Source organism: Dendrobium catenatum, unplaced genomic scaffold, assembly GCF_001605985.2.
Source record: "Dendrobium catenatum unplaced genomic scaffold, ASM160598v2 fragScaff_scaffold_970, whole genome shotgun sequence".
In the NCBI taxonomy this organism is placed as follows: Eukaryota; Viridiplantae; Streptophyta; class Magnoliopsida; order Asparagales; family Orchidaceae; genus Dendrobium; species Dendrobium catenatum.
In genome coordinates, this window is record NW_021319432.1 from 383,304 (window position 1) to 404,113 (window position 20,810).

At 35.5% G+C, this 20,810-nt stretch overlaps 2 protein-coding genes across 2 annotated transcripts; both read left to right on the forward strand.

Moving 5' to 3' along the window:
- Positions 1 to 162: 162 nt before the first annotated feature.
- Positions 163 to 921, forward strand: LOC110111257 (probable L-type lectin-domain containing receptor kinase S.7). The gene has a single exon (XM_020843033.1). It carries the CDS (start codon positions 163 to 165, stop codon positions 919 to 921), a length of 759 nt encoding a protein of 252 aa, XP_020698692.1.
- Positions 922 to 7,010: 6,089 nt separating this feature from the next.
- Positions 7,011 to 8,591, forward strand: LOC110111258 (probable L-type lectin-domain containing receptor kinase S.7). Its single transcript, XM_020843035.1, has one exon. The coding sequence runs from the start codon at positions 7,011 to 7,013 to the stop codon at positions 8,589 to 8,591; it is 1,581 nt and encodes a 526-aa protein (XP_020698694.1).
- The last annotated feature ends 12,219 nt before the right edge of the window (positions 8,592 to 20,810 follow it).

The following is a 20,810-nucleotide window of genomic DNA, read 5'->3' on the forward strand; positions in this document are numbered from 1 at the left end:
ATATAAGGATTCTACCATCTCAAACTTACTAGTTCGATTCCGAAAGTTTACATACAGTGAACTTAGTTCTGCAACCAAACATTTCCACCAATCAGAGCTGCTTGGAGATGGCATAGTAGCTTAAATATATAGAGCTTCCTTTCCTGGATCAATCACCATGTCATGTATGCAGTAAAGAGATTCAACCAGAACTTCTCTAGCAAGAAATGCTATGAAACCGAGGTCAGAACAGTCCATCTTCGCCATGAAAACATACTTGAGCTGATGAGGGGATGGTGTACTGAGAACCTTACTGAACCCTTGCTTGTATACGACTATATGCCCAACAAGAGCCTCTACGATGTCTTCTCGAGTGATAAAATCCTCTTATGGCCTTACAGATACAATATTGCCGTAGGTATTGCTAAAGCTCTAGTGTATCTTCATCATGAATGTAATCCTGCTGTGATCCACTCAGATATCAAGGAAGAAAATGTCTTGCTGGATGCAGAATTGAATCCCAAATTGGTAGACTTTGGCTTGTCTTTAAGTAGCTCTTCTTGTATATTACCAATTCAGGATACGGATGAGGATCCCTTAGGGTATCAGCTTCAGGAATGGGCGACACCGAAGATACATGTTTTTTTATATGGCTTATTGGTGCTTGAGCTTTGCTGTAGGAGGACTGAGGGATACTTGAATTTTGTAGGAAATCTTCGGAATCTGAAATCGGAAGGCAGACTTCTGGAAGCTGTGGATGAGAAGTTAGGTGGGAAGTACAATGAAGAAGAGATGTTGAGGGTTCTAAATGTGGGTCTGAAGTGCGTGGATGAAGAAATTGCGAAGAGGCCTTCAATGGAGAAGGTGCTAGAAAAACTATTAGGTGATCAAGAGAAACAAGAAGAAGAAGGTCCTTGTTTCATAATTGAAGTAAATGAATGAGTTCAGATGACATGATTTCTTTTATGTTCGATCACTTTCATGGAAGAGTTTAATTCGGAGTTTTTCGAATTGGATTTAGAGAATAACGACTGTAACATTTGTTTGTCTGGTTGCCTATTTGCATAAACTGGGAAGCAAAGAAAAAAGCAAGGAAATTGAAGTTGTCATACACTTTTTATCTACTTTCCTCCTCTCCCTTGCCTTTCAATTTTTCTCGTGCATGAAGATTTGGGCTTTAATTTGGGACAGATTTTTTACCTTTTTGTTTTTTTAAACTGCAATCATAATTTTTATTTGATCTAAGCGAAGACTAGTTGACTTGTAGATCTGATCTCCTGAAGAATGAGAAAAGAGAGCCTGTATCAAAACAATGAGGTATTTTATGGATATTCTTAATGCAACGCTACGATTCACCTCTAAGCAGAAGTAGGAAATTAGTAGTAAAACATTATAGGCCACTGAAGCGCTATGCCATGCCATCAAATCCACAACACTCATGCAAGCGGATAGAAGATGTTTGGAGATTCTTAAATGAAATTTGGTGCATTTATCAATAGTAGTTATTTGCATAATTGATAATCACAAAAATACCCTTTAGCACTACATACAAATATTTTAAAATGTCCCTCATACATGTATTGCAACATGCATGATAATTCATTTAAACATGCATGTTATCTAGCATCGTGAGATGAATTTAATTGTAACAAATGTATTGCATTTACATGCTAATATATTACATATGCATGCGTTGTAACTTACAAAATAAGTTATGAGGGCATGTCATCCGACATTGTAAGTATATTTCAAAGTGACATTCAGTATGCATTTACATGATCTTGAGGATTTCATTCTAGCATGTCGTTTGACATTGCTACTACACACCAAAATAACATCCGGATTGTATTTGTAAGATGCCGAGGGTTTCATTCTAGCGTATATTTCTAACATCACTATTGGATTTCAAAATGACCTATTGCATGCATTTTTAAAATGCAGAGGGTTTCATTCAAGCATATTATTTGACATTGTAATTATATTTCAAAGTATCATCTCGTATGCATTTGCAATATGTAAAGGGATTTATTATAGTAATATCATGTATACATATAAAGTATCATACAAAATACACTCAACAATATATATATTCGTATGGGCCATGACATGCAAGTGATAGATACACACTTGATGTCTGAGGATCCTGCGCAGGTTACACTACAGGAAAATCGTCTATTATCGGCGGAATTTTCGGCTGACTATTTTCCGGCAAATTTTTCTGTGGATTTCTGGGAAATATTTCCGACTAATTTTTAAATAGATTTTCCAGCGGACTTTATGCGAATTTATTTTTGGTAGATTTTTCGACGGATTTTAATAATTTCTGTAAAAAAATAATATATTTGTAATTTAATTATTTAATAATTTTATAGTTTATTTTAATTAATTTTTAATTTAATAAATCATTTTAATTATGTATTAATTTAATGATTTAGTTTAATTAATTTTAATTTAATAATTTATTTTATTTATTAATTAAAATAAAAAATTTTAATTAATTATTAATTTTATTAAAGTTTAGTTAATCATTGATTTAATAACTTATTTATAGAAATTAATTATTTGAAATATTTAAAGAGTGGCGGGAAGCTGTTGTGGGCAACCCAGGGGGGTCGACAGGAATTCTGAAACTGGCTACCTTTTTTATTAATTTTCTTTATTCCAGCGATTTTTTTTTTTTCCAGAAAATTTATCGGCGGAAATATTCCGCTAGAAAAAAATATTTGACGGTTTTTTTCGATAGAACATGTTTTCGTCACTTGTTTTACTGGCGAAAAAAATTTCGTCGGAAATTCACCGGAAAACATCCAAATTTGCAAGAATATGAATAATTTCCCGTCGGAAAATTCGCTGGCAATACATAATTTTCTTTTAGTGTTAAAAAGTAAATTTAGATTAAAACTTGATACTCTGTCAGTAAATTGATAGAGTTGACAAGTTTCGATCAACAAAAATGTAACCCATGAAAACCCCGATGATGATTTTGTTGATAAAAAAATTCAACTGGAGGAGATTACAAACATTTAAAAATAATATCCAAATGCTAATAAAAATTTAAAATCCCAAAGCACCAAGATTTAAATATTTAAAATTAAAATAAATCATCAAATGATTAAAAGAAAAAAATATTTATCCACCCTCCATAATAATTTGTCGGGGTTGACAAATTAAAAATCACTTTTCACAAAGAGCTAATTTTAGATCAAGAAAATCACTATGATTCATTCTCAATCTGTTTCTTATTAATAAGGTCTAGACACATGTCCTCTAACTGATGGTTTTGCCACCAAATGACACCATGCTAATAGTCTTGCCGCTAAATGACACTATTGATAAACAGTTATGACTGAGGCCCTTTGAACTTGATGGTTTCACCGCCAAATGATATCATTATATTATAATCATTGTCAGAGCATGTATGTTACCCAATGACATTAAATCATTGAGCAATGAATCAATATGATATAATCAATATGGCACAAAGCCCTATGTTAGTTAAGATGGATTCATGTTTATCCCCATAAATAAATATTCACCCTAGGTCTACAAGGTACCCTTGGACGAAACAACCCATGATTGTCGATAAGAATCCTTCTGTCAAGTTGGGTTCACTATCTCCTTTGACTAAGTAGATCTGGGACCGTGATGGCCTGAGATAATGGAACCATGGGATCATGATTGGGCTCATCACCATCCACTTTAAGTGTAACATAATGAAAATTTTAATTTTAAATATTAAATTTTCACATACCAAACCAGCTGCTACTATACGCCATATATTTCATATCCATTTAATGACTAGCCTTAATCGAAAGTTTCCTCTCGTTATCAAGAGGGGTAATTAATTATAAGGGCTTGCGCTTATAAGAAATCAGAACTCATAGCATAAAGTCCTCACAAAATGAGGGTGAAATCTTTAGGTAATGTCTTATGTCAAATCCAATATGCCTTCTTGAAATTTGCCCCATAATCTACTTGTTAAAACTCTCCTTGATGACCTGAAAAGAAAGGAACGTGTCTGCGGTGAGGCCAGGGCGTAAATTTTTAGAGCCCACATGTGTGTAGGCAAGAACTCCATTAAAATCTAACTGTGTCTTCTCATGTTTAAAATAGCTATGAGTAGCTTAATGTTAATATCAAAATATCAACTCGACTGCATGATTGAATTCAAAATCCAAAATGGTTATATTATTTTTCTAAAGATTACAGTGATGTTATGTTAATTATTTTAGAATAAGTTGAGGATATCCTGGTAGTTGTCTTAGGTGACTTGGTAATGTTCACGACATATGGTAAGTAGTCTTAGTTTTGTTTATTGTTCTTCGCAAAAGTGGCCTTTTATTATGATATATTGCATATTCTCGAGCTATTTGGTGACTCAGAAATAGAGGGCGGACAATGATGGAAGGATTTAGTTACTCACAGAAAAGATAATGCAGAGAAAGGAGAAGAAGAAAAAGGTCTTTGATTTTTCATTGTTTATTTATGACAAATAGCCAATTATAACAATTTTCTATTATGATATCCTCTCTTCATTCTTAAAGCTGAGCATTGAAATGCATCCTATTATGCTAACTACCTTTACAACTTAACAAACAGACTCTGAATACTTCTCCATTATACAATAAACTCCAAAATATCAAATCCATTAATATTTAGGTTTCATTTGAGACAGTTTTCTCACCGCTTTATAAAATTGTTGTATATAAAGTAACTTTTTAAAGCTATTGTAGAAAGAAACTTCTTAGTACATTTTTTTTAAAGCAACAAAAAATAGTACCAAAAAAGAAATTGTAGCGTGATCTAAAAGCAACACAAAAAGCTATTCCAAATGAAGGCGTTGTTTGAGACAACTTTTTTATTTCTCTTTGAATTAAGCTACTTTTTTATATAAATTTTTTTTGAATTAGAAATTTTTCAAATAGAAAATTGCTTTAGAAAACAGTAAGAAAACTGTCCCAAATGAAACCAAAGACTTGATTAACCCACGAACACCTTATTGTAATTCATTCTCCATGGAGTAGCCTTTAAGCCGTGTGGGTGTCTAATGATCTCATCTTGGTTGCTTGGTGACTAATCGGTTACTTACTGAATTAGTAGTGATTCTTCACTGTGTATCAATTCTCACATCCCTTTGCAAAATGACCTTATCGTCAAAGTAGAAGTTTGGGCATGTAATAAGCATTTTGCCCCATGAAACATAAGCTGTGCTACCATAATCCATCCCATTGGATGAGCTGTTGTCAATGTGGCCTTGAATAGTTTATTAAGAACTGAATGCTTCAATTGCTTAAATTGGGTGGACAACCAAACAGTTGAGCCAGACAAAAATTGGAAGGCTTGAGTTCTCAGCATAAAGTCTTAGGAAAAGAGAACATGAAAAGTAGGACAGATTTAAAATTGAGATGGTAAATGTAGCTTGTAAGTACGATATGAATCACTACACCTTTAGACCGTAAAAGGACCAAAATAAAGTCAGTCATGTTTGGAGCAATGTTGGATATGTAAAAAATTTGATTGTAAAGCTGTTTATTGACTAGAATAAGAGTATTAGATTTCATCAACTGGAAATTTCATTGGGATTTCTGATAGAAATTGCGGCAAAAAACTTGGAAGAATTTTAGAAGTGTGGCGGATTAGAACATTTGCGGCGGTTAGAGAAATATGAATTTTAGAGTTCTAATTTTGTACAAAGATCCAACACATAAACAGATAAAAGATAATTGTATAACATTCATAAGAGATACAAGAGTTTTTATGTGAAAACCACTGAAAAAAAGAGAGGAAAATCACAAGGGCATAGTTTAAGAATCCACTAGTGTTTGAAGATAATGGTATAACATTCATAAGAGATACAATTGTTGGTGACCAGACAAAAGTTCGATGAAAATTTGACGACGATTAGCGGCCAGACGGTGGTCGAGAGGAGCTTTGTGGCAAGAGAGATGTCAGATTTCTCTTCCTTGCTTCTCTTCTCCTTCCATTCTCCTCTTGATTCCCCCCTCCCTTAGTGAAGAATGAGGGGTCTATTTATAATTTTTTAGGAGTGGCATGACCAATAAATAGGGAGAAGATTAAGGGCATGTTGGGAGTGTTTCGGATGGACGACCGATATCGACTTCCTTGATTATGAACAATTTATAAAGTATTTGAGTATTTTAATGATATTAGAATTTGGTGATGTTGCGCTCGTTGAATTTGTCTCATCAAGCCACTCGATTCGATTATAAGCATGTCACATTTAAAAATCCTTTGTTTGTCAAATTTAAATTTTGAACATTCTAAATGTTCTTCAGGCCCTTGATTTGGACCCATTTTAGCTCGGATTGGATAAAATTTGGTGTCGTTGGGTTCGTTTTTTGAGATGTTCAACTTGACTATAAGTTTGCTAAAATCGGAGTTCAGATGATCCCGAATTTAATTTTGAAATTTTCCAATTCAAAATTGCCTTGAGATTCATGCCCTAACATAAAAATTATCTGATGATATATCAAGATGGAACTTGTATGAAGCCGCCATTATTCTCATCTTGTATATCCATAGCATCACACTTACCAATTCTTAAATAAATTTGCGATGCATCATTAGTAGGTGCTAAACTAATTGACCTTTCATTAAATTTATCTATTAGCATCTGCTTTATGCCAACATGAATGCTTATTTTTGTGACTATATCTTGTAGTTAAAATTTTTATTGGTATAGTTCATGCGCAAATAGGAGATTGATGTTGAATAAATCTAGGTATCTCAATGAAGAAGAATGCATGCAAGATTATGTTCTAAAACTATTTATGTTGGAGGAATTGATATCATAGATTATTAATATTTTTGAAGTAATTACGCGCATTATAAGACAGATTAAGCTAAATTTTCGTTTAACAATTGGTTAAAACTGAAACCAAACACCGATTTATAAAGCCTAAGTAACTATAAAGCCCACATTATGTGTTTCTCCTCGCCCTCTGTATCATTTTACATCAAAATCTCTTCATTCGAATGTTCCACCTTCTCTATTCTCCAAAGCTTCGTCAATGGATGAAGAAAGAACATCCTCTATCATCTTTCTCGTATTCTTCCTCCTCCTCCTACCCATCCCTATCTGTTCCCTCCATGGCAATGACAGCTCTGCTTTGATCTGCAATCTGAGCCTTCACATCTCCGCATTCTGTGTGGAGAATGTCACTCTCCTCAGTGACCCCTCCTTCACGAACAAATCCTTTACCCTTCTTGTTCCTTTTCAAGAGATGATAATAAAGTCATCTGTTTCCTTCAGTAAAGAACTCTTCTTCTCAGTTCAAGGAAGCAACGGTCCTGCGCTCTTCTTGTCCTCACAAGAGCTACTTCTTGATGAAAATGTTCTTCCATTGGGGCTAAAAATGTTCAAGAATGGAAGCAACAGATGCCTGACTGTCTGGCTTATTCTACCAAGAAACTGGATCAAGAAGGTGGGAAACCAATTTCCACCATTCCTCTGCTTAAATTTCGCAACTTCCGAGGTGGGAAATGCCACCAATCCAGTAATCAAATGCAGAAGCCTCAAAACCTTCGGGTCTGATACTTCTCAGCCTGAAAAGTACGAGAAGGAAGTCATTGTTCTTGCGGTCTACACACCCGTACTTGCTCTTATATCAATAATTTCAGCTGTCTTTTCTTATTTAAAAAAATTGTTCCAGAAATGGAAAGAAAACCACCCTGAAATCCCATTATCGGACACTACTGGTTGGACTCGGCATTCTTTCTACTCATTTTTGTTAGATGGATTTCATAAGTTCACATACCGTGAACTTAGTCTTGCAACCAAAGATTTCCACTATTCAGAGACTCTTGGAACAGGACGATATGCTTCAGTGTACAGAGCAATCTTTCCTGGATCAAACGCTACGTATGCAGTGAAGAGATTTGATCAGAGCCCTACAAGTAAGTTCAGTTTTGAAATAGAGGTAACGGCTATCCACCGCCTTCAACATGATAAGATACTTGAATTAAGAGGATGGTGTGATGAGAACCTTAATGAGCCCATTCTTGTATATGACTATATGCCCAATAAAAGCCTCGCGGACGCCCTTTGGAATCGTGAACAACTACTCTGGTCTCACAGATACAAAATAGCCGTTGGAGTTGCAGAGGCTCTTGTCTACATTCATGAAGAGTGCTCGCCCAAGGTGATTCATGGAGATGTCAGAGATGGAAATGTGATGCTGGATGCTGATTTCAATCCAAAATTGGGGGATTTTGGACTTGCTATTAGTGGGCCGCCATATATACTGTGGAGGGAGATAACGGAGCTGGATCCTCCAGAGTGTCAATTGAATGCTTTTGTGACAGAGAAGCTTGATGTTTATTTGTATGGATCCATGGTGCTTCGGCTTTGCTGTGAGAGGACGCAGCGGTTGACCATATTTATTTTGTTCCTTCGGAATCTGAAACTAGAGGGTGAGCTTCTCCGGGTAGTAGATAGAAGATTAGGTGGAAACTACAATGAACAAGAGATGTTGAGGCTGCTAAATGTGGGGCTACTGTGCTTGGAAGAAGACATTCAGAAGAGACCTTCAATGAAGCAGGTGCTTCAAATACTGACATCTGAGGGGGACACTGAAGAACTGGTCTTATAATTTCCTCTGTTGAATATCAACTTGAAGTTAAAAATGTGTTTAAATTTTTTTTTTCTGGTTGCTGCATTTAGAGAATAAAGCATGTAACATTTGGCAATCCAAATCCTATATAAGGGGATGCCTTTTGTAAAAATTGGAAAGCAAAGAAAAATGCAATGAAATTGAAGTTGCTATGCAATTGGCCTGTCCTCTCCCTCTTTTCCTTTATTTATTTGTTCTGGTGCGTTAAGAGAGAAGGAACTGAATAATGAATGCATGGGTGAATTTTCATGTGGAACTTCTTTGGAAGCATAGAATGAGAAAATTTATGGCATGCAAGCGAGATCAAAAGCTGTTGCTGCAGATTGCCATGAACTCCACAAAAATATGGCTATATCGATCTTCCCATGTTTTACTGTAATGAGTAGCTTACAGTTTAGGAGAAATTATTCTAGGCGGAGATCTGGCGTAGAACGTCGTTCGGAGATCAATCAGAATGCGCCACATCAACGGTATTGAGCCGTACCGAGCAGTACAGAACTGCAGTATCAATCACAGGGGTGATGTAGCACATTCTGGTCGGTCTTCGAATAGCATTCGGCGTCCGCACAGAATAATTAATCTACAGTTTGAGCATTATAAATGACTTTGCTTGCCACTTATGTGAACAAGTTTTTTGTTTATAGGATTCTTGATTATTTATTGTGCCATAGGTTCTTTTTTGTGATGAAATGATGGGAGTCATTAATCAACTTTAAAGAGCCTTATGTACGAAAGAGGGTTTGAACATCAAAATATAACAAATCATGGAGAGTAATCAGGATTTATTTTATCAAGGGATCAAATTTTGTTATGGGCGTAATTGTTAATTACATTTTGGGTGCAATATCCAAGAAAAATCTTGATTAACAAATGTTATTAGTAGTTGGAAAGTATGATATCAAGGATTTAGATCAAAACTACTCTATCTAGTGATGATAGGGCTTGTTATAGTGTGAGAAAAGAGAAAGTTTTATGAAAGAATCAAAAGCTAAGGGATTATTTTATATTTATTTTTCTATAAATAGTATGTTTGTTAGAGTGGTATTGAGTGTGGAATACGTTAAACCCGTCCTTTGTCTCTTTGCACTTGACTTAGGGTCGATGATACTTATGCACTGAATAACATCACATTATTAAGAGAATCAGTAGAAAACATATTAATTTTACATTTCATCAATCCAAAATATTTTATTCATATAAATATATTCATTACTTTATTATTGATTTTACTGAAGTGGTTGAATTTCCACCAAATCATATTTTTATCGAGTATGATAATTGTTGTAATTGAAGTGGACATTACTAGTATTTGCAAGTAAACATTCGTCTTCGTGAGATCGATACTCTATCAATTGCCGCCTTATGTTAGATTAGATTGAAAATTTCCTTCAACCCCAAACTGTCGGGTGAGTTTTCTGTCACCACTTTGGATCAGAGCAATGTTTTCATCAAGCTATCCAATGATCTGGACTATGGAAGGGTTTTTAACATAGATCTTACTTCATTTATGGTTGTTTTATGAAGTCTATAAAATGGACGCAATTTCTCAATTTATCGGAAGAGTCTCCGGTCGTCCATATATGGATCTTATTTCTAGAGCTTCGCCATCATCTTTTTTCTCCACGCATTATTTCGGGTTCGACTCTTTATTTGTCCGATCACTGCAAATGGATAACGCCATTGATGTGGGTTCTAGGCCGTCTGTTATTGCTCATATTCTTGTGAAAATGGACATTTCTAAGACCTATCTAGATTTTTTTTGGCTTGGTCCCGAGAAATTTTGCTATAATCAAAAGGTGATTTTGGAAGATTTTTTTGGTTTTTGTGTTAATTGCAAATATGTGGGTTATAAAAATTATGAATGTATTAGATTGTATCCTCAGTTGAGGAAGGCTGAAATTACTTTTGATTAGTCTTATGTTAGTTTTGTCCCTATTCCTAGCTATTATGGAGTCTAGGATTTTGGCTTTAATTGATCCAAAATCCAATAATGCCTCTATTCTTTTTAGGTATTCTAGTAAGGTGACTTTGAATGATAACATTTCTGCTCTTGATAATGTGCATTTAGGAATGTGATCTTTGATTTGATCTCATATTTTTCCTCCTTCTGAAGTTGTTTTTGTTAACAAAAATATTGATTCCCCTATGGTTAATCTGGTGTTAATTCTTTGAAAAAAAATGAATTGTGGTAGTGATAAAATGGATAACATTGATCTTATTCAGATAGTTTTGGTAAGCATTTAATTTCTTCTTCTGTTGGTTTGAGTAATTTGTGAATGACGGTTGTGATATTATGAGTAAATATGTGGCTTCTAGTTCGAATCCTATCATGGATTCTGATCTTCTTATTTAAGGGATGTATGTTTCTAATAGCATCCCTATTATTGATTTGTCTGTTTCTCCCATGCCGGATGTTGCATGTATTGACTTGGATGATGAGTTGCATAAGGGTTTGATTGGCCCTGTTGATCACTTTGATTGTATTATGGAATTTGTGTGTAATAAGTGTTGTGATGGGGATATTTATGGTAGTTTTTCTAATTTTTCTTTATAGGATTTTGTTTTGGATGTGATGAAAATTGATAAAGTTGGTTTCTCAATGATTTTAGGGAAGAAAATAAGAAAAAAAATGTTAATTTTTTTTATTGAGCTTGGTGTTGCTGCTAGTTGTTCTTTTGCAATGTCTGCTGTTTTATGGGGTTTTGTTGGTGTTGTTTGGGCTTTGTGTTTTTTATCTTGGGCCAGGGGTTTTTCTCTGGTGGTTGGCTCGCACTATTGGGGATTGTGGTTGTGCTCCTGGTCCTAGTTTGGTTGCTCTTGGTTAGTCTGGGTGCTGCTGAGTTTTGCTTGGGTTTAATTCTCTTAGCCTTTTAATTTTCTATTTTTTCTCATTCTTTCCCTATATTTTTTGTAGGTTTTTGATGTTTGGTGGCTTCTTGGGTACTTCCTGTAGGATAGAGGCTTTTTTGGATGGATGATTGCTATCAAGCTGCTTACATATTTCTGGAGGCCCTCTTGATGGTTTGGCTTGCCTCCTTTTCTTTTTGCTCATTTCATGTATTATATTGAATCAATGGCTCATATATTTTATTTTAAATGTTGTATTTTTAGAGAGCTTTTGATTCATTAAGGACTTCTAACCTTTTATTTAAATTAATGTGAGGCCCCTATGTAAGTTTTATTCAGAAGAAAAAAAGGAGACTTTTAGTGATATTAATATAAAGTATATAATGATATAATTTTTTTGATTTATCCACCTAAACTATTACAAGAGTAAAATATGTGCTTTCCTGTATTGTGAATCGACAAGGACATGCTGATTAACCCACAATTAGTTTATAATTAGACCTACAATACTTTGTGTAATGCCAAAGAAAATCATATATTACCTTTTTAGGGAACAATTGGGAAGGAAGAATAATTGTTAAGTAGAAATTCTAATTTTTCAGGGTGTTTTTAGCTTTGCATCACAATAAGATTTAACCATCGGCAAACAACTCATGTGCACTATCACAATGTCATGGATATGTGTGTATATATATATATATATATCTATTTATGCATATATCTAATGAGATGCCATATATTATTTTATTAATGTTAGGACATTAGGAGCATTGTGGCATGGTTATGAGTAAACACAAAGAAAACAAAGTGTGAGGAATGTGTATGTGTAAATGCAAGCCAAAAGTAGGTGTATAGAAAACATGTGTATTCAGTGTAGTATGACATAAAGAATCATGTGTTAAGCATTTTTTGTAGTCATATGCACTAAATTTTATGGTGCACCATCAAGAATGTGTATATGTCAACCCTAATGGATGTGCACTATTAACTTAGGATCTAGCTAGCTTAGCTTAGATTTTAGGGTATCAGTGTGTCACCTAACTACATCTATGATGATTAAGCTTTATTATACTAAGATGATATTAAACCTAATAATTTCTTAATTCTTAAAATTTTAAAAATTAGATAAATTTAAAATGCTTTATTCCATCTAGAAAATCATTTTAAAAAAAATTGTATGTTGTCTTAAATTTTGTTGATTTTCAAGTAGTTTTATATATTATTATGAAATTTTATTTGAAATATAAATTTACAAAATTAGGAATTTAATTATTTAATAAATCTCATTAAACAAGATAATCTTAGCTAAATTTGATAATTTAGTAAAAATTATCCTAACCTTTCATAATTTTAAAACAATTTGTTAATAATTAAAATCATTATTAAAGTATTTATGATACATAAATGTTTACATAAATCATTTTGTTGCGGGCTAGAATATACGCGATGATAGAGTTAAAAACTTTTTGTCTCAGCGTTCTACGGATATCTAGTACACAAATAGGGGAGAAATAACATCGGGATTTTTACGTTGAAAATCCTGGAAAGGGAAAAAATCATGGGGCCACGCTAAGTTGAAATAATTTTACTAGTATTTTCTTGAAGTACAAGTGGCTGACTCATACTTAAAATTTAGGATGATCGAATTACAATGCTTCACTTCCAGATTGAAATCCAATTACAAATAAGTTGTATATTCGAGCTGAATTCATAGACACTTAGAATTCCGGAGTCACTTGGCAATCGGGCAGAGTTTCGGCGTCACTTGGGCGTCGAGTAGAATTTCGGCGTCGCTTGGGCAGAATTCTGATGTAACTTGGGCGTCGGGCAGAATTTTGGCATCACTTTAGCGTCGAACAGAATTATGGCTTCACTTGGGCGTCGGGCAGAATTTCGGCGTCACTCGGGCTTCGGGCAGAATTCCGGCAGTGGTCGAGGAGGAGTTTTTTCCCTCCTACTTTCTCTTCTTCTTCTTGCTTGGGTCGCCCTCTCAAGAGAAATGAGGGGTCTATTTCTAGTTTTTTGGAGTGGCATGGCCTTTAAATAGGTGAGAGATCTGGGGTGTCACGACCCAACCCGACCGGGACAGATCCCGCTCGCATCAGGCCGCGACACAGCTAACAAATCCAGGATCTCCTTCCCTTTCCCAGAACCTGAAAATCATGCAGAAAATAAGGATGAGCTAACAGCTCAGCAAGACATCAATCACCAATCAAAATCATCAGAAACTCACATCAGAAAAGTATCCGTACAGAGTTCGAACAATCGTACAAAAATCGTACAACATACAAAACAGATAACAGCTCAATCAAAATCAAACATTGAATACGGAAACTAAAATCTTATCAAATCGGATATCATAAAGCTTTCATATCACAGAGCAGACAGAATCATATGGAATAATCAGAGTCGTACAGAAATCAGAAATCAAATAATTCACAGAATAGATTCAGATAATTCATAAAACAGATCAGATAAGTCACAGAACAGATTATCAAATATCAAACAACAGATTTCAGATAACATCAGATTTCAGATTTCAGATATCCCTGACACAGACACAACATCCTGATAATTTGCAGTTCAATTAAAACACCGCAGAATCCAAAATATTCGGTAAAAATCTTCTAGAAAATACTCAACACGTGCATAATTATCATCTCAGAGACATACCAAAAGTTACGCGGTAAAACCTTTGTCAGAAGAAAATAATACCAGAAATTCGCTAACGAAAACAAAATCCGGAATAAAAAATGCGTCAAAAATCTCATTTCAGAAAATTGAGAAAGGCGGAATGTGCCTTACCTCGAGTCGGTCAACTTCTCTAACTACCACAACGGACGAAAACAGACAGGAGTCGCTCAAAAATCCTCTTTTCCTTTGTTTTTCTCTCTCCTGGACGTCCTTTTCGTTCCAAAATATCTCATTTTCTTATATATCCAGACTGATCGTCCCGGACGATCGCAACTTCGTCCCGGGACGATTTGGCTCTGGACAAATTTCGTCCAAACGAAATTAATTATCGTCACGGACGACTTGGGCTCTGGACGATTTTCGTCCAGACGATCCATGCAGCCAAAACTGTTTTTCTGCACAACCTGTACCGATCGTCCCGGACGATCCAACTTTGTCCGGACGAACCTAGGAGCAAACTGGCCTTTACATGGGGTAACACAAATTGTGGTTTGAACTTTCCAATAGCACTTTGGGTCCTTGATTTGGACTCATTTGAGCTCGGATTAAGTTGAATTTGGTGTCGTTGGATTTGTATTTCCAAGACGCTCAGTTTAAATATAAGTTTGTTGAAATCGGAGTTCAGGTGATTCCAAATTTAATTTTTGAAGTGTTCAACATGATTTTTGCCTCGAGATTCATGCCCGATCAATATAATTTTTGTAGTTTCCAACTATTTAGGCGTGCGGTTTGGCCAGCGTTTGCCTTTTAAATTTTTTTAATCATTTTTTAACTCAAAAAATTCTGAAAAAATCTCAAAAATTTCCAAAAAAATTTAAAAAAATTCAAAAATTTTGGAAATTCCAGAAAATTCTGGAAACTTCTCGTTTTTTCCAACCAGGGCTAGGGGAAAACTTGCACCTTCTCATGTTCTCTTTTTGGCTTTCTGACAGTTGAGGTTTTTCAATGTTTTTCAGTAGGTGACTTTCCCTACTTGACTCAGCGCCCCTCCTCTTATATAGAAGTTAGAATTTCTTCTCTTTTTTCTTTCTTTCTTCCCCATTTTTCTTCCAACTCTAGAGGCTTTTCGCTATCTTTCGTAGGTGACTTTTCCTACTCAAATTTAACGCTCTTCTTTAGTGTAGAAGAAAAAAAATTTTCTCCTCCCTCGTTCTAACTTTCTAACATTAGAGGCATTCCATTATTTTTCATAGGTGACTTTACCTACGCAAAATCAGTTCCCCTCTCCTCGTATAGAAGTTAGAATTTTTGTAGCATTTCTTTTCCTTTCTCCTCCATCTTCTTCTCACCTCCTTCTAGCTTTCTGATAGGTGAGGCCTTATGTTATTTTTTAGTAGGTGACTTTCCCTACTTAAATCGGCGCCCTTCTTCTTGTGCAGAAGTTAGAAATTTCTTGGCCTTTTCTTTTCTTTCTCCTTTCTTGTTCTAACTTTCTAATAGTGGAGGCAGTCTATTATTTTTTGATAGTGACTTTCCCTATGCAAAATTAGTGCCCCTCTCTTCTTATAGAAGTTAGAATTTTTTTTTCTTTCTTCTTCTTTTACCCCCATCTTCTTCTTGCTATAGAGGCCTTCCACTATTTTTTGTAGGTGATTTTTCCTATTCAAAATCAGTGCCCTTCTTATTGCATAGAAGTTTGACATTTTGCAGGTGCTTCTCTTCTTCCACGTCCCTCTTCAAGATCCTGCGGTTGGTAAAAAAATTATTATTGTCAACATACGGTTGGAAGTCTGATGAAAGTCCCATAATGGGTAGAAGTCCAATGATGGGAGGAAGCTCAATGTCGGATATATTTCTGACAAAAGTCCCGCCATATGTAGAAGTCTTGCGACGGGAGGAAGCTCAGTGTCGGGTGAAATTCTGATGAAATTCATGCAACATGTAGAAGTTATGTGATGGGAGGTTAACCGGAAGTGGTGAGTAGACAAGAAGAATTTTGATGCTAATTGAGAAGAAGTTCGTCGGCAGTCAAAGGTCAAGTGGAGTTTTGAAGGAGAGAATTGGAGGGAGTGCTGCTATCAATAGTTGAGCGAGAAGCCGATAATGACTGATATCATGTAAAGGACTGCCGACATACACTAGACAAAGGGTCGATGATGGTGGGTGTTCAGTGGCATTTTGCAAAGGCAATATGCATCCATGCAGAAGTGTGTCGTCATTATAAATCTTATTATGTGGATGATGTAAATGTATTTTTTGATTTTAACTTCTAGTGAGAATAAATATACACTTCAACTTGATGTATAATTTTGTAATGTAACTCCAATGATATTATATATGAATTTGAGACTATTGTATGAGCTCGATGCTTATTTTTCATTTGAAATGAACTCATCCTCCAAAGAAAACTAAGCTGTTTATGACTCTTTGAGATATGCTTTGATAAATGTGCCTTCCGAGTTTTTTGAGGTTTTTTTAGCCTACTAAGATTTTATATTCATGTGTGGAAGAGGGCAAGAGAATACACCAAGGATGTATGACCTATCAAAGGTTGTATGTCAGAGCCATGCTTGATGAAGTTAACCTGTATGGAAGTGATCGAGAGAATCTACCAAGGATGTATGACCTATCCAAGATTGTATGTCAGAGCCCTGATCGATGATATTAACCTGTGTAGAATAGGTCAAGAGAATACACTAAAGATGTAAGACCTATTCGAGATGGTATGTCAGAGCCCTGTTCGATGACGTTAACCTGTGTGGAAGAGGTCAAGATCAAATCCTCATAGGATTGATCATCCAGTTATTTATATATAAGAAAGATTGTGTATTTCTCAAATCACGAATAAAGAGATTATATTCATCAGTAGTTTTTTATTATCATTTTTTATCTTTTAAAATGAGACAATCTTAAAACAGAGTGAACAACACATTACTATGTCATATAAGATAATATAATAAGTCACTATTATAACTTAGGGATATACAAGTTACAATGTATTCAACATATAAGGTATACATACAAGGATAATATAATGTTTAACTTGGAAGAATATATTAGGGATATCAAAGTTACATCCTACTTAACATAATTGAGACATGATGAAACACGACAATTAGTATTACTAATACAAATGCACAAAGTACGCGGTTATTCAATCTCACCAACCATTTGAATATTATTCAATAGTTACCTTTGTTATTGGTTTTGCCCCTAACGGGACGAGCTTCCTCTCGAGCAGATGAATCTCGAATAAATTGTCGAAGATAGCCCTGACGGATAAGTCTTTCAATCTCATCCTTAAGTTTCTTACATGCTTCAGTAGTGTGACCATAACTATGATGAAAGTGACAATACTGATCTAAATTTTTTGTGTTCGACTTAAAAGGATTCAGCCATTTCACTATATCTTGATCTCGAACGGCCATCAATATATTTTCATGATATATGTTGAGTGGGGTATACCCCTTCTCATGTCAAGGTTCCCATCACGATAATGGAGGCCTAGGTGTTAGATTATTATTTCCTTGCTTCTTCTATTATGAGGATGAATTTTCCATCCCAGGTGCACCTTTGCGTTTCCCATTAGTTTGTTCAAACTATTTTCTGTTAGCATTTATGGCTTCATCTGTCGAGATTTGCACCTCCACATGATGAATCAGGCCAGCATATGAACGAATAGTATCCCATATGAACGCCAAATAGAAGGGGCCAGGATGAAGGCCTCCAATAAAGACCCCTCTAAATAATTCAGGGGTCTACTCCTAGAATTTGTCGAGCCTCGGTGAAAAATTGCTGAAAATACTCATTCAATGTTTCTCCCTCATTTTGACAAATCCTAAAGAGATGGGAGGAATCATTAATAATTTTTTAATTAGCTACAAACTATTCGATGAACATTTTGGCCACTTGATGAATGAAGGGATCATTCTGGATGGAAGCGAGCAGAACCACGTTCAAGCCTGTTCTTTAAGGGTAGCAGGAAAAATCTGGTAAAAGAGTACGTCCGAGGCTCGCTGAATATGCATGATGGTTCTATAGTGGTCGATATGCTCGTACGGGTCGGACGTCCTGTCGTAGGACTCGATGCTTGGTAGTTTGAAGCCAACCAAAATGGGGTACTGAAAAATAGCTTCAGTTAAAGGTGATGACTCTTAAAAGTTTCACTGTTGAAGAGTGTGCCTCATATCTCCTCCAGGGAACTCTTCCCGTACCAATCTCTGCAGTTTATGATGTAGGGCATTACGAGGGAGTTCAGCAATGTGTGGTTGGGCTAAGTCTTCTAAGAGATCTGGAGGAATGCGAGGTTGCCAAGTTGTGAGAGAATGATGGGTAGAACTTATTGTATCGGCAAGTTCGTTATCCTGGAGTGACTGCGGATGTCTTCTTGATGGAGGAAGATGAATCTCCGCTTGAAGATGTTCGAGTTGAACATTTTCGGCCAGTGGTTGAGCTCGAGGGAGAAGAACCTCCTCCCATTGTGGTAATGCTGGCTGACGAGTCTCTCGTAGGAGTTGAAGGATCTCATTTTGAGATTCTTCTATCTTTTGAATTCTCTTTTCTAAGAAGGTCCCGAGGTTCCTTCACCAGTAGCAAATTGCCCTCTAGGGTAAAAAGAGGTAGATATTGGGCGTCTATGATTTATATACTGATTTTTGGATTGGTGAGAGTTGGAGCGAGAAGCTCCAACGATACGACTGCTAAGCCTGTTAACCATCATAACAACACTTAAAATTATGGGATAATATTTCCCACAGACGATGCCAAACTATTACCGGCTAGAATATACATAGCGAAAGAGTTAGAAAATTTTTATCTCAACGTTATACATATATCTAGCACATAAACACTATAGGAAAACAGCTCCATTCCGGCAAAATTTTTGGTGAAAGTAAATTCGTCACAAATTCCGGCAGATTTTCCTGTGGATTTCTGACAGAAAATTTTTGTCAAATTTTTGGCATAATATTTTTTTATTCGATTTCTGATGGATTTTTTCCAATAGAATTTCCGGCGGATTTTCAACATAAATTAATATTTTTTTAATTTTAAAAAATAATTTCAATAACTTATTATGAAATTAAATATTTTAAAAAATAACTTAAATTATAATAAAATAAATTAAATTATAATTTAATTATTTAAAAATAAAAAAATTAAATGATTTAAATTAAAACTTAAATTATAATACAATTTTATAATTATTTATTTTATTAAATTAAGTTAAATAATAAATAATGTAATATTTTATTGTGAAATTAAATTAACTAGTTTAATAATTCATTATTAAATTAAATTATTTATTTTTATATTTAAGAATATTTTTTCTTTTAAAAATTATTTATTTTTTGTATTTTTAAGTTAGGATTTAAATAAAAGAAAGTAGCAAACTTAACAGTTTTCCTTTGATGACCAGAAGGTAGATGGCGTAAGGCCTTAAGCGTTCGGGGGAGGCGGGGCGGGGGTTCGAACCACGCAGGAGACATTTCGCGCGGGCTGCTGGGCTTGGCGATCCACGCGGGGGCTGGGTCTACCGAGCCGTGGTTGGGCGAATTTCATGCGGCTGCTAGTGCTGAGCTGAATGTTAGAGTAGCGGGTGGGCTTTGCTAGGCGGGTCCGGTCAAGTTGAATTTTTTGTTTTTTTGTTTTCTTTACTTTCCAGCGCAAAAAAAATCCGCCGGATTCTTTACTTTTTGGTGCAAAAAAATTCACTGGAAATATTCTTCCAGCAAAAAATTCATCGAAAATTCACCGGAAATGTTTTCGGCGAATTATTCTTCACTGGAAGGCCTTTTCCGACGCGTGTATTACCGGTGAGATAATTTCAGTCAGAAATCTGCCATAAATGTTAATTTCCGACCGATTTTGGGCATTTTTCCAACAAAAATGGCCGCCTGAAAATGACTTTTTTCCTGTAGTGAAATAGGGGAAATAAAACCAAAAATTTTACGTGGAAAACTCTAGAAAGAGAAAAAACCACGGGGCCACGCCTATTGAAATAATTCCAATAGTGTTTACTTGATGTACAAGAGGCTGACTCGTCCTTAAAATTTAGGACAATCAGATTGCAATGCTTCACTTTCGGATTGAAATCTAATTACAAATAAGTTGTATGTTCGAGCTGAATTCAGAATCACTTAGAATTCCGGAGTCACAGCTTGGTAATCGAGCAGAATTCCGGCGTCACTTGGGCGTCGGGCAGAATTCCGGTGTCGCTTCGGCAAAATTATGATGTCACTTGGGCGTCCGGCATAATTCTGACGTCACTTGGGCATCTAACAGAATTTTGACGTCACTCGAACGTAGGGCAGAATTCCGACGGTGGTCGAGGAGTAGTTTCTTTCCTCCTACTCTTCTCTTCTTCTTCTTGCTTGGGTCCCTCTCTCAAGAGAAATGAGGGTTCTATTTATAGTTTTTTAGAGTGGCATGGCCTGTAAATAGATGAGAGATCAGGGGTAAATTGGGAGTGGTTGGATGGACGACCGATATTGAATCCCTTGATCGTGTACCATTCGTTAGACATTTGAAGGTCTTAATGATGTCAGAATTAAACGATCTTGGGCTCGTTGGATTTGTCTCATCGAGCCGCTTGGTTTGACTATAAGCACGTCATGTTTGGAAACCGTTTGGTAACACAAATTGTGGTTTGAACTTTTCAACAGTGCTTCGGGTCCTTGATTTGAACTCATTTGGGCTCGGATTAAGTTGAATTTGGTG